This window comes from Fukomys damarensis, unplaced genomic scaffold (genome assembly GCF_012274545.1).
Source record: "Fukomys damarensis isolate Sample0158 unplaced genomic scaffold, DMR_v1.0_HiC HiC_scaffold_22, whole genome shotgun sequence".
Lineage (NCBI taxonomy): Eukaryota > Metazoa > Chordata > Mammalia > Rodentia > Bathyergidae > Fukomys > Fukomys damarensis.
The window spans coordinates 20,473,622-20,488,614 of NW_022900934.1; the positions used below are offsets into that span (position 1 = coordinate 20,473,622).

The window sequence follows — 14,993 nt, forward strand, 5'->3', positions numbered from 1 at the left end:
CCTTGTTTTTTTTTTTTTTTTTTTTTGGTCACCTCCTAGCCAACACAGTGTTGGAGATTCAAATCAGAATCAGAAAAAAAGTAAAAGGCATCCAGACTGGAAAGGAAGATGAAAAATGATCTCTGCCCACAAATGATATACTCATATGTAGGAAACCCTAAAGATTACACAAACACACACACACACACACACACACAAATACAACCAAAATACACTCATGACTAAATTCAACAAACTAGCAAGAAAAATATGAAAAAAAAGTCAGTTGCTTTTCTATACATTAAGAATGAGAAAAGTCCAAAAAACAAATTAAGAAAACAATTCCATCAAAAAGAGTAAATACTTAGAGCCAAGCATGGTGACATACACTTGTAATTCTGGCACTCTGGAAAACTAATGCAAGAGGACTGAGTCTAAGGTGAAACCTAGCTCAGGCAACTGAATGACTTAGCAAGACCCTATCTCAAAATAAAAAAGGCAAGGAATACATTTCAATGCAAAGGCCCTGAGTTCCAGTATTGCTAAATACACATTTATATATATAAATGTATATACATTTTTATATATTCCAAATATTTAGGAACTAATTTAATCAGGGAAATGAAAAACTTGTACAATAAAACTGTAAACTATTTCTGCAAGAATTTTTTGAAAGAAATTAAAGAAGACAGAAACACATGGGAAGACATCCCATGTTCATGGATTGGAAGATTAAATACAGTCAGGATTTCAATATTCCACAAAGCAATCTACAGATTTAATGCAATCCCTATCAAGGTCTGAAATATTTTTTTTTGTAGAACAGAAACTTATCCTGAAGTTCATATGCGATCTCAAGGAATCATAAACAGCTAAAAATAATGCTGAAAAAGAAGAATACAGCTGGAGGACTCACACTTCCTGATTTCAAAACTTACAAAGCTACCTTGTCAAAAGAATGTTGTAATGGCACAAAGGGACATAGAGACCACTAGAATTTCCACCCCAAAATAAACCCTTGTGTAGATAGTAAATGAATTTTGCTGAGGTGCCAGAGCAATTCAAGACAATCTTTACAATAAATAGTGCAGAGAAAACCTACTAGATAGATTACAAGCAAGCAAACAAAAACACCCAGAAAATAACAAATGTTGCTGAGGATGTGAGGAAAATGGAACTCTTATGCAATGTTGGTAGGGATGGAAGATGGAAGAGCCACTGTGGAAAACGGTATAGCAGCTCCCTCACCCTCAGAAAAAAGTATCATATGATCCAGCAACTGTACTTCTGGGTTATACCTTTAAAGACTTAAAGCAGAGACACTAAGAGATAAGTTGTAAATCCATGTTCATAGCAGCATAATTCACAACAACTAAAATATGGAAGCAACCCATGTGTCCATCAATAGACAAATGGATAAGCCAAACGTAGCACATGTGCATATACAAACACAAAATGGAATTTCTGGAACTCACTATGTAGCCCAGGCTGGTCTCAAACTCACAGTGATCCTCCTGCCTCAGCCTCCCGAGTGCTGGGATTACAGGTGTGTGCCACCATGCCTAGCCACATGATGGAATATTAATCAATCTTAAAAAGGGAGAAAATTCTGACACATACCCTAATACATGGATGAGCCTTGAGGACATTATGCTAAGTAAAATAAACCAGTCACAATAATACAAACACGATATGAATCCTCTTACAAGAGGTGCTTAGAGAGGCTAAATTCATAAAGACAGAAAGCAGCAGCTGATTGCCAGAGATGGGGTGTGGGCAGAGAATGGGAGAAGCTGCTGTTTAATGGGTACAGAGTTTGCATTTTGCAAGATGAAGAGAGTTCTTGAGATGGATGGTGGTAATGGCTGCATGACAATGATAATATACTTAATGCCACTGAGTTGTACATTTAAACATAGTTAAGACTGTAAAATTTATGTTATATGCATTTTGCCACAATGCAAAACATTGGGCTGGGTATGGTGGCACATGTCTATCATCTTAGCTACTTGGGAGGCTAAGGTAAGAGGATTGCAAGACAGAGAAAGAGGCATATGGAATGATTTTGAAGAGAGAGTGACAAGAACGAACAGAAACATGGAGTGACAGAGAGAGAAAAAGAGAGGAGAGAGAAGAATGGAATGAAGGCCAGGAGGGAGAGAGGAAAGAGAGGCGGACTTGGAGAAGGCCGGAGGCAGCAGCTATGGGGGCGGTGCTTGGGGAGGAGCAGGCACGTACTACTGAACGAGGGTCTTCACCAGGTTGGTATGGCCACAGGTGGCTGCAGCATGCAGGGGTGTCCACAGCTCGTTGTCCTTGGCGTTCACATTCGCACCATGGGAGAGAAGCAACTTGACGATTTCCTCAAAGTTGTCAATGCAACACTGGGAGGGACACAGAGGCAGAGTGAGCCCGGCAGGGCCCCAAGCCATTATGGGGACATCCCATGTTCCCCACGAGAAGCCAGAAGAAACCTGTGACTTGGGAACTTCTGACCCAGGAATATACATTTTGGAGAAGACCCCTGAAAAACAAGACTCCAGCTGCAGGTCCTGAGGGGTCCTGATATTGTCCCTGCTAGAAGACAGCATACTTGTATTCCCACCTGCATGGAGCAGTGACCAAAGGCGGGTAAACCCTAGTACGGGGACAAGTGCAGGGGCCTGAAGCCCCCCCCACAAAAAAGAACACAGGGGTCCAGGAGCCCCCAAACTCCAGCGATCAGGAGTAAAAATTACTATGAGGACACTAGGGCCTCCACCAGGGGCATGAGTGAGAGGTGAGAACAGAGGAGGAAGTCGGGGGCACTTCACAGACTCCTGGGTGCAGGATCTGGCCTAGAGGTGACTTCTGTAGAAGCCAGTAGGGGACCTGGGCTCAGCCCTGACCACCCAGGAGTAGGCTTGGTCTTCAGAGCAATAGGAATCGTTGGAGAGCTATCCTCAAAAAAGTAGCACACTCAGACTTGTTTTTAAAAATCACTCTGCTGGTTCCATGTGGAGAACAGACTGTGTGTGTGTGTGTGTGTGTGTGTGTGTGTGTGTGTGTTTGTGTGTGTGTACACGCCCACAGGTGAGGTCATCCAGTTAAGAGATGGCGGTGGCCTGGGCTGCAGAGAAGATTGTTAAGGATGGGGAGAAGAGACTGGAGGCTAGCAGAAGGGGCAGGCACCTGTGCGATTCCATGGCTTCAAGAGGGCATAGCTGTAGGCGTATGTGTGGGACGCAGGCAGCACAGCCCACACTCTATGCCCAGTGAGCCAGGGCTCAGCGCCAGAAGAACATGTGGGAAAGAAGCAGCCGTTTGCACAGATGGTGCCAGAGAACTGTGTTCTTTCTGAGTCAGCCAGTCTTCGGGGGGCCAGGTCTGAAGGTATCTCTGCTAGATAGCCAGGAGATGTGACGGCCCCAGGTGCTGCATCCCGGGACTGGAGAACCACGCTGTTGTGTGACATGGCCACTAGAGGGCACTGAAGGCGATGGGCAGTAGAACCAGAGGGTCCACTGGCTGCCAACTGAGATGGGAAACAGGGAGGTGGAGTGAAAGGTCAGATTGAAAGGGGTGGGGCTGTGCATCCTGAACTGCAGAGTCTGAGCAGGACAGCTCGGCAAGGTCGGGGGCAGGTGTGAGGACGCCCTTGGAGAGGTGGGCAGGCCCTGCACTGCCAAGGCAGGGAACGGCACCTGGCTTTCAGCTGACTCTTCCTGCTGCGGCTCCATCTCCTAGATCCCTGCCCTCATCCCTACTGCCCTAGGTGAGGCTTCATCCTCTCTGCCTGCCTCCCTCTCACTCCGTTCCACACACCAGCACTCGGAGAGCACTTCCTCAGTCCTTAATCACACAGCTCTCAGTGTGCAGACCGGGAAGGCAGAGGAGCTGATCCACACTCCTGGGCCAGTTGGAACAGCATGCCCACATGCCCCAGTCCCCTGGCTCCCTGGAGCGATGGTGACCCTAACAATGACAAAAGCCCAGAGATGATGGTGATCACAACAGGACACATCATGTTGTCTCAAAGAAAAGCCAAAGCTTTCTTTTGAGGACTCCCTCAAGCTGGGCACCTCACTAAGCTTTGGCCGTACTGCACTGCTGTACTTAATCCTTAAAGCAAGCCTGTGAGAATCTCTCATCCCTTCTTTATGGATGGGAAAACTGTCTCAGAGCCACACAGTGAGAAATGGATTAAATCCAAGATGAAAACCCATCTAGAGATTCAAACCCACAAGGAGGTCCGACTCCAGAGGCCCTGTCCTCAGTCTCCCTAGTCTCACCTCTGCTGTCTCCCTGGGGCTCCTTACATACTGATGATGCCACAACCAATACCCCAGATTCCAGGCTTGAAAGGCTGTTGCCCCTCCTCATATCTCTTTAATGCTGTTTCCTCTGCTTTGAATGTTCTTCCTTTCTATCAAACTCTTACTCATCCTTCAAGACCCAGCTCAGATGCCCTTCCTCTTGGAAGCGTTTCTCAGTTCTGCTCTGAGGTTGTTCATCAGCTCTCAACTTCAAGTTGTATAGAGCTCTCTGCTTACCTCTGTGTGAACCCTGACCACACTGCCTTGCCTTTTTTGTTATTCACACCGCTGTGGTCACAACACACCATGAACTCTGAGAGCAGGGACACTGCCTAACGAACGCCTGGGGCCCTGTGCCCAGCTGAGAACTTGGCAGTCAGTGCTCAGTAAGTACTGTTCAGTGAATTAACAGAGGCTGCAGGCCCTGGGCAGGGTTCCTCCTGTGTGGAGACGGTGAGCAGGGTAAATCCACCTGGTAAGAAATCCGTGGACCTAAACTCAGAGCCCAAAGAGTTAAGCTGGAAGCCACAGCAGATGAAGTCCTGATGAAGCCGCACGACCAGCAGAGAAGAAGCCAGGGCATGACAAGGGGGAGCAGGAGCCACAAGCCAAAGGAGGGGCCAAGGTAGAGTTCGCCGAGGCAGGGACAGCAGCTGTAGGCAAGACCTCGGGCTTCCACCCTGCTCTGCTGCTGCTGCTGCTGCTGAACTGACGGCTGGCACAGGAGTCTGCACCACCCAGAGCTGCCCTGTCGAACATGGCACCCTCTACTTATTTCAATTTGCCAAAAATTAAGCCAGAATCCAGCTCTTCCACCCCATTAGTCACGAGTGCCGGTGGCTTCTGTCCAGGTTAGTGCAGACACAGAACGCTCCCCTTGTCCCAGAAAGGCCTATGGGAAGGGCTGTCCTGGAGCCTCAGTGTTCTGGGTCACAAAGTGGCCTTTCAGAGGCTTTCTTGAAGAGCAAATCCACACCAATATATAAGGGAGCGGCTTCTGCAGAGCAGTGGCCACAGGACTCACTTTTATTAATTACTAATATCTATCCATTGTCCAGGGTTGTCTGCGGAGTTTTGCCGATTTGGGTTTTTTTGTTGTTGTTGTAGTTATTGTTGTTTTTGTTTTTTTGTGGGTTTTTGTTTTGTTTTGTTTTGTTTTGTTTGGCAGCACTGGGAATTGAACCCACAGAGCACTGAGCTACAATCCCAGACCTTTCTTTACATATACATTTTGTTTGTTTGTTTTAGTTTGAGACAGGGTCTTGTTAAATTGCGGGCTGTCTCAAATTTGTGATTCTCCTGCCTTAGCTTCCTGAATAACTGGAAGTAGGAGTGTGCACCAGCACATCTGGCTGCTTGCAGGGTTTTTATGCCCTGGAGAATGAGGAGAATGAGGAGGGGGCCCCTGGGCTATGGGACTGAGGGAAACACCTTGCCCTGGGGCTTAGGCAGAGCACAGCCAGTCTCTGTCCATCCCTCCCACCCAGCTTCCTCCACCAGGCTGTACTCCAGTCCACCTAGTCCTTAACTTGGACCAGGACATGGAAAGCTTTGGAGTGCTCATCTCGAGTTCAGCATGCATGTGTTGAGCACCCACTGCATGCCAGACGGGGGACAGATGCTGGGACACAGCAATGAGCACAGATACAGGCTGTGTCCTCATGGGGCTCAGAGTCTGGTTAGGGAAGAGGGGACATTAAGTTGCCACAAGAATGGGGAAAAGGTTTCATTAGAGAGGAGGGTGCTCAGAAAAAGGACACATCTGTTACAGCACAGCTCTCAGGCTCTTGCAGTGGATGGGACTAGTAGGTGAGCACACCGAGCACTGTCCACAGCCTGGGGGGAGGAGTCTAGCGCCCAAGGACCTGGAAAGCCGGTGGCCTGCATCGGAGAGCCAGAAAGCAGAGGGCTGGGCAGAGGCCGGGCTTCACAGGTCTTGTGTGATGTGGCCAGGAGTTCATTCTTTTCCCCCAGTTGTGTGAGAAGACACAAGAGCTTTGTGCAAACTTGAGGTTTTAGGTTTGAACATCCCTGTGGCTAAAAGGACCAGAGTGAATGCTGGGGACACTTAGGAAGCTGCAGAGAAGGAGTAATCATCCATGCAAGAGGTGACAGCCAGAACAGCCTGTTCCTAGCGAGGGAGGGTGGGACCATCAAGCTGTCCTAGGAAGGATATGTGTTGTGACAGTGTATGGTTCATGACCATAGTTCTTGGACCTGTGGCCTTTGCATTAGTCACTTTTGTCACCAGGGTTGTTGGGATGTCCTGGTGGTGTGAATGTACTTGTCAACTGTCAAGCTCCAAACAGACCTGCTTTGCTAGGCAGTGGGGATACAGTTAACACAGGCCCCTGTCCTCGGAGCCTGTCTCTGCACACGTGTGTATATGTGTGCACACGGGGTCTCCGTGGACATGTGTGACAGACACGCATGTCCCTGAAGCAGACAAGAGCCTTTCAGATGGGCCACCTGTGGGTCCCCCCTCCATCTGCCCTGAGGGTCCTGGGCAGGAAAGTGCAGCAGAATGGGGCGCCTGACCAGGTGGAGAGCAGGGCACTGGGAGCCTCGGGTGAAACTGGCTTACCTGGTGCAGAGCTGTGAGTCCATCCTCATTGCACAAATCAGGGCTGACCTTATTCTTCAGGAAGTAGCGCACTGTAACAGGAGGGGACAGCAGTGAGATTCCCATCGCACACAGGGTATGCATGCATGAGTGGCCAGACTCCTCCCTGGATTCAGAGTCCCAAGGGTGGACTGAGTAGGGAATTGGCAAGTGTACCTCTAGGCCAGAGGGGTGAATAGGGGGCAGCTGCCTGTGGGGCCAGCAGATGAACTTGGGTCTAGAAGCTGGCTTGTATGTGTGTGAGTAGTGCCCTCAGGTCACAGTGCTGATGCAGAAGGGCTGGAGACTTGGGCCCTACAAATGGAAGGCAGTTGGGTCTGGGTCCGTCCTATCCTGTCAGCCTCCTCTCAGCCCTGCCACCCCGGCTCCTTCTGACACAAGAGCCAAATCCACATCCCCAAGTGCCCGTGCTGAACACTGTCTCTTCACCTTGGTTCAACGAGATGCCCAGGAGGCTCCTCAGCCGTATACCTCTGTGGGAGGGAAGCCACCAGGAGGGACAGACAGGGAGAAGGCCACCCATTCTGCTGGGCAAAACTCAATCAGCAACCCCACAGTGCCAGGGAAACAACACTGATGAGGGGTAGGGGATGCCACAGGGTTTCAGGAGCAGTCTTAGCTCAGGTCCCAGCCCCCAGCCCCAACAGCATCCTGGGCTGCAACGTGAAGAGGAGGCTCAGGCCTCCACGCAGCCGGAGACACATTGCTGCTGGTGGTCAGGAGCAACAGGACTTGGTCTAGTAAGAGACAGGCCCTTGGGAGGATGGATCTGCACTCTCCAATAGGAGCCATGAGCTACCTCTGACTACAAATGGCTAATAAACACTCCAGTTTAAGTCTCTCAGTCACTCTGACTTGGTACCATACTGGAAAGTGCAGAGATGGAACATTTCATCTCCATAAAAGGTTCTGTTGGACAGTGCTGGTATGGGGCATTAAGTGATAATCAGCCCCATCACAAAGTACTAATACCCTTTCCTCACTCCCCATTGCTCAGGGGAATAATGGTCAAAACCCTCATCAAGGGCCAGGGATTTAGCTCAGTGATTCTGCCGCCTGCCTTGCAAGCACAAGGACCCAAGTTTGATCCCCAGTAGCAAAAAAACAAAACAAAACAAAACCCCTCATCAGGGCACATAAGGTCTTGCATAATATCATCCTTGCCTGCAGTTCACCATCTGCACAATCCCTGAAGTGGCAACCACCCTGAGTTCTGCCAGACTAGCACCTCCTGGACCTGGGCACAACTGTACACAGCGAGCCTATCTGCCTGCCTCTCTAGTCTCACTTCCAAATTGCAAATACTTTCTGCAAGTTTTCTGTCAGCCGGTCACCACACTTCCTGTGGCCCTCTAAGCTTTTTGCATACCCTATTGCTATTGCACGGAACACTCGATCATCTGCCCATCCATGCAGTCACCCACCCACCCACCAGCCTCTCATCCATCCATCCAGTCATCCACTCATCCATCCAACCACCATCCTCTACGTGCCCATCTCTAACATAGGTGCGTGCACACACATACACACACGCACACACACACATACTTGCCACACTCCTTATCTTTAGGTCTCAGCTCAGATTCCCCCATATCCCCATTATATAGATGCATAGCTTCTATTCATGTCATCTACAGCCTTATCACAATTGTAAGTATGTAACTATGTGGATAATTATGAGCTTTGGGTCTGTTTGCCCACTGGACATTAAGCCACAAGAAGGCAGGACCGTAACCTGGTATTATGACTCTGTCCCGAAAGCCTGGCACATAGTAAGTCCACAAGAACTTTTCCAGTACTTTGGCCCAATTGGCAGTCCCCTGGCTCAGGTCAATGACACAGGCTGTCCGTCTCTGAGCAATACCGACCACCCCTTTGGTGCCACAAGACTCCGTCCATGGATACAGTGGTGTCCACAGGTCTGTCCTACAGAGTGTGGGTGACCTGGTAACCGCTCCCAGATGCAGAGCTATGTTAAGAGCTTATGCCAAAGCCACCAGTCACCAGGCCCAGCCTGTCCATGGGCTAGGGGGTAGCCTGAGCTCAACAGATGGCTTTTGGAGTGGAATTATGCCAAAGCCACCAGTCACCAGGCCCAGCCTGTCCATGGGCTAGGGGGTAGCCTGAGCTCAACAGATGGCTTTTGAAGGAGTGGATGTAGCTGCTATGATCCTGTCCAGAACAGCTCTGCTCACATGAAGCAAGGGTGCAAGTTGCACAGGGTGGGTGGTGGAAAGGCTTCCCGTTAAGACTCTCTGAGGAAGAAAATAAGCATCAGCTGCCAAAAGTAGCATTCGTGCACAGTAATTATTGGGGTGATCTCTGCTACACAGAGCCAAAGCCATGTAATTACTCTGATGGCGGGCAGTTATTTTCAGCACAAGAAGTAGGACAAATCACCCCTATCTCTAAGAAACCCTTAATATTCATAAGCCAAGGCCAACTCAGCAGTTACGTTTCCCAGCTCCAGCTGGGAGGCCAGAGCCTGGCTGTAAGTCCAGCTCATTGGGGCAAAGACCCTACTATGCAGCACATGAGGAAGCTTTCCTGCCTCGGGTTCAGCAAGAAAAAGATTCTCCTAGCAATGGTCTTCTTACTGTGCCTTTCCTATTGTATTAGTTATTTTTCACTTGTTGCTGAGACAAAATACTCAACACCCAAAGTTAAAGGAGAAAGAGTTTATTTGGCTTACAGTCTGTAGAGGTTTGAGTCTATAATTGGCTGACTCCAAGGCAGAGTGGCAGCCAGGCCTCCCAGAAGAGAAACAGTTCATAGCCTCTAGTAGGTAGCAAAGGCAACAAGAGACTTTAAAAGCATCTTTTGACCCTTTTATCTTATTCAGAGTACAGAGGGTGGGTAGTGCTCACACCCTTAATCCTAGTGCCCTCAGGCCTAGGATTCACCATGAGTCAATGACTCACTCTAGATTCAGCCACCTCCAAACCAGCCTATGACCACATGAGGCTTTGGGGGACATCCAGACCCAAACCATAACACCTACAAACCAGGTCAATGCAGAAGAGGAGATGGAGGGTCTGGAGGGTATAGTTTAAGGCACACACAGCCAAATGGAGGAGCTGGAATTTGGGGCCACAATTTTCTGATTTGCAAGCCTGGGCTACTGCCCAGTGGACTGCTTTCATCTGACCCTGAGGCTAGGGATGGGAACCAGCATTTCTGCAGCCCTGCTAGAGGTCCAGACTTGAGCTAGGAGGTAGCATGGGGATGAGGGAAAGGAAGAATGCATGGCAGTGGCCTCTGCTGGCGTCAAATTTGCAGCAATCCTCCTGCCTCAGCCTCCCTAGGGCTGGGATTACAGGTGTGTGCCACCATGCCTGGTCCCCAAACCTCTTCCTGCAGGGAGAAGGGCTCCAGGATCCACAAACAGGACAGAAGAAACCCTGCGGTCTGGTAAGGTATAGGGGGACACTGTTCTGTCAGGGCCAAAATGTCAATCAGCCTCTCCTCACTTTTGCTAAAAACCCTCTCATGGTTCCACGTTGTTCTCAGAATGGGGCTCAGAATTCTTCTGTGGACTTCACTGGGACTGGCAAACTGGCCCGTGGGCCAAATCTATCAGGCAGCCTATTTCTATAAATAAAGTTTTCCTGGGACACAGTCACATTCATTTACATATCGCCTACAACTGCTTTCACCCTACGACAGCGGGGCTGAGTTACAACGCAGGCTGTACGGCTTGCACAGCCTGGAATATTTACTCTCTGGCCCTTTACAGAAAGCTTTGCAGTCCCTTGGTCTTCAGAGTCCTGTATGATACGATCCTGCCTTACAGGGCTACCACCTGGTACAATTCCAACGGGCACTGCTCTCCTCATTGTCTATGTGAATGACATACTGTGGAATTGTGCAGTGTAAGGCCTGATCAGCCATACCGCAGTCCTCTCTCCCTACCTTGCCAAGCTCATCTCTTGCTCTCTGAGCACCCTGAACAACGGAGGAAGCTGGCCTGGGATCTAAGGCTTGGCCGAGGCACAGGGAGCACAAAGACAAGTGGGTCATGCTCTCTTCTCCAGCCAGGAGTGCCCACGACTTCTCCTGGTTGCCTCTTCTTAGTTAGATCTGCTCCCTGTCCCCAAAGCCCCAGCTCCCAACTCCCAAGGTGTGGCTGTCAGTTTATCAGAGGGGCCCATCTGTTCTCAGGCATCGGTTTAGCTGTGTCTCTAGACAAGTTATTCCTCCTCTCTACGTCCTGTGTCCTCGTCTGTAAAGAGGGATCACAACAGTGTCTCCTTCACTGTGAGGATTAAGTAAGACAATTTCCAAGAGCTACTATCACCATTAATTAAGAAACTAAAAATAAATATCCCTAATCTCTGCCTGACCCACCCTGGCCTAGGTGCTGGGCATGAGGCTACCACAACTGCTGCCCTGCAGCTCTCAAGAGCTCTCCAGCTGGCCCTGAAACACCAAGGTGGTCTCTCTGGGAGCTGAGACACATGCTGCTTCAAGGCCCACGGTGAGGCCACGGTCAGTGCACCTGTACCCCACCATAGGCAGAACCCCATCTAGCTGGCGAAGAGGTGGCTCCTGGCCTCCTCACTTGGGCATCCTGCTCCTGGCACAGGCTGCCACTCCACCCACACCTCCCTGGCAATCTGGCAGGAATCTGGGCCAACAAGGCCATCTGCTCCTTCCATCTCCAGCTGCATCGTGCGCGAGGCTGCACCAGCCCCTCACGGCAGGAAGCTGATGGAGGCTGGCTCTGCAGGGAGGAACCACCAGAGACAAGCCTGTGTTTACTCCGGCATCTGACCCACCCTGTCCCACAGAGCGAGCTGTCTGACCTGTGGTTCCTGCTTCAGCCCTGGTGGAACGGGCACAGGGAGACTGCCTGCTGGAGGTGGAGCCTGGGCAATGTACATCTCCCCAGGGTACCCTGGGACCGAGCTGCTGCCGGCTGGCCACGTGACCTGCAGTTATGTTCACTGGGTGCTGTCCGCCAAGCCCTGCCCCCTTCTCATTGCCCTTCCTTTCCTGCCCAGTGCCCAGCAAAGAGGCCTCATCTTCCCACTGCCTCCATGATGACAGCCATTAGGTCAACCAGCCCTCATAATCCAGTTTTGAAGATCAATGACCCAGTAGTGTTAACTAACAATCTGCTATTATTGCACAACTTTCAGCTAGGAAACTAAAGTTCAGATTTGAACACAAGAACGGTTCTGCTCAAGGGCATGTGCCTGGAAAGGGTAGGCCTGAGATTTTAACCTAGGCCCAGCTGGCCCCAAAGACGGTACCCTTAACCAGTCGGCTAAAGCACTGCCCGAAGGAAGGCACAGAGAGATGGCAAAAAGTAAAACAAGAAGTCAACGCCATTGCGAACAAAGTTCAGCTCTCTGTCACCTGACGGGGGAGACAATATAGTAGCAGTCACTGCAGCAGCCTCGTTATTAGTTTGCAAATGAGGCTCCTGAGGCAGAGTAACATTTAGCCTGAGGTCATACAGCAAATAAGTGGCAGCTCTGAGCCTAAAACCCTACATTCCCACTGTTTTCTGTGGCGTGTCTATCCTAGGAACACCCTTGTGGCCTGCCTGATGCCAAGCATCCCAAAGGCCTGCCTCCAGCTGCCACGCCCAGCCATGGGGTTTGCGCCTCCTTCATGGAAAAATCCTGCCCACACTGACCCCGTTTCCTCTCCTCAAGATGTTGTCAAGGTTGAGGTGTGCCCAGCCCCAGCCCAGCACTCTCAGAAAGCAGCATGTTTCTCCCCTCAAGTCAAAGTTGTCCTGGATGCACTCCGCTTCCAAAATCACCCCACAGAACACTTCAACCTTTCCACCCACCACTGCTCCTCCCTGGAGCAGAAATAGCCAGAAATAACTGCTTCAAGGGAAGCCCAGCAGCCTGGGGCTGGGTGCAGAAACTCAGTCAAGTCTAATGGTAGCTTCTGCAGCAAATGGCACAGCCCGCCCCTCTGCCAGGCAGTTCACCCAGCATCCTGGGTGATGACTCAGCTATGGTGGAGGGGTGGCCCAGGAAGACGTGGGCTTCCTGCAAAGTCATATGTCCCCAGGCCCGGGCCCCAAGAGCCAGCCTTTCTTCTCCACCAGGTAGACTCACTTGAGGGCCCATTCCACAAGAGGAGAGATCAGACAGTCACAAGCTTTGGTGAGGATGTGGGGAAGGTGGAACCCTTTTACATCTCTGGTGGGAGTGGAAAATGGTGTGGCTGCTTTGCAAACAGTCTGCCCCTTCCACAAAGGTAAACACAAAGCAACCGCATGACCCAGCAGTTCCACTCCTAGTATACACACAAGAGGAATGAATGCATGTGTCCACTCAAAAACTTAGGTTGACTATGGCATTATTCATAACACCAAAGTGCAAAGAACTCAAATGTCCATCACCCCATAAATAAACAAAATATCATGCAATGGAGTATCACTCTGCCATAAAGTGGAATGAAGCACTAACACCTGCTACAGCATGGATGAACTTTCAAAGCACCATGCTAAGCAAAAGACACTACATATATCTGTCCAAAAAAAGGATCACATATATCTGATCCCATGTATATGAAATGTCCAGAAAAAAAAAAAAACAGATCCATAGAAACAGAAAGCCAGGGTCCAGGGGGTGAGGAGGGCAGAATGAAAAGTCTAGGGTTTCCTCTGGTCTGGAGATGATGAAAATATTCTGGAATTAGACAGTGGTGATGGCTGTACAACCTTGTAAAATATCTTGTACTAAAGACTGCAGAATTGCCTCCTTTAAAAAGGATAAATTTTATAGTAGATGAATTATTAATTTAAAAAGAAGAGGAAAGAGCTCTACATTGGGCCTTAAACATCCTGCTGGAAGCTCTCTCCTATGCCTGTTGCACCTTGGGACTTCTGTAGGGTCAGTACAGTGTCTACCCCCACCCTTGTCACTGTACCCAGTACACAGTGAATGCTCAATCATTTCTTAAGAAGAGGGGAAGGAAAAGGGAAAGCCACTGGCTACTCAGGCTGTTCTGGACCCTACCAGATCTGGCCTCTGCCCACCTCTCCTGGCACTGTCCCGCCTAACCATGGTGGACCCCTTTCAGGACCACCCAGGCTCCAACCTCTCTGTGCACCTCTGGGCCTTTTCACGTGTGGTTCCTTCTGTCTGTCTTTCTCAACTTCCCTATACCTAGGTAATTCATACTCAGCCCCAGGTCCCAGCTTAAATGTCACCGCCTCTGTGAAGCCTCTTCTGGGGCCCCCAGGCTGGCCAGGTGCCCTTCTCGTGTACTTTCCGTGTCCTGTCCTGAGAACACTTAACACTAGAATGTAGCCAGATATGGATCGTCTGTCTTTCCTAGGCTGAGCTCTGGGGAAAGGGGGTTAGGATCACCAACTTTTTGCACCTCTAATGCTATTCAGGCCTCCAGTCAATACCTGCTGCCTAGAGGAGAGGAAGGGCCCTCCAAGTCTGGTCTCTGCCTAGCCCCAGAAGTCGACAGAGCATCTGTTCTTAGACTACTCTTCCTCATGCTAGCAGTGCTCCCAACTGGGCAACGGACTCTTCTGTCTAAAAGAAAATTTTCATCCCTTGGTTTGTACCAAGAGGCTGGATTCTCCCTTAACATCTCTGATCCCCTCAGCATCACCCGAACAAGTTATCTCCTTTCTTGAAATTCCATGCTTAGTAAGTGTGGCTCTACTTGGCAGAAGGGGTTGAGAGAATCTGCTTCTGCTCAGCCAGATGCCCCTGTGCATGTGTAACTTCCATGTAGTATTCAGTTGTGTGCAGGAAATGTGGCTGTGGCCCTGTTAGGGGGTAATCTCTAAGTGGGCACATCTTGTCTGTCTTCTTGTGGGGAATACCCAGTATCTAGAGGTAAGTGTTCCATAAGTACTTAACTGAGCAAGTGAACAAATTAAACATTTTGTTGTGGTTGTTCTAAGAAGCAAAACTAAAGATTTCAGGGAAGCTGGTGTGCAAAGGAAGTTTGCAGTTAATCCTTCCGAAAAATTCACAGTCATTCTGAAATACTGGGGCAGGAGTGGGTGAGGAGTCACTTGCTGATGTCAGTGGACATACATTTATGCACTAGATTTCCTCAAAGGGAAGGAGACCTGTGTTTAACTCAACGAACACCAGGATGGC

At 49.7% G+C, this 14,993-nt stretch overlaps 1 protein-coding gene across 1 annotated transcript in view; it reads right to left on the reverse strand.

Moving 5' to 3' along the window:
• Ppp1r16b (protein phosphatase 1 regulatory subunit 16B) overlaps nucleotides 1-14,993 on the reverse strand; it is a 67,267-nt gene that overhangs the window by 17,547 nt on the left and 34,727 nt on the right. The window contains exons 3-4 of the mRNA XM_010640087.2: nucleotides 6,859-6,929; nucleotides 2,218-2,363 (exon numbers count right to left, since the gene is read on the reverse strand). Coding sequence (XP_010638389.1) covers nucleotides 2,218-2,363; nucleotides 6,859-6,929 — 217 coding nt within the window. The remainder of the gene's footprint in view (nucleotides 1-2,217; nucleotides 2,364-6,858; nucleotides 6,930-14,993) is intronic.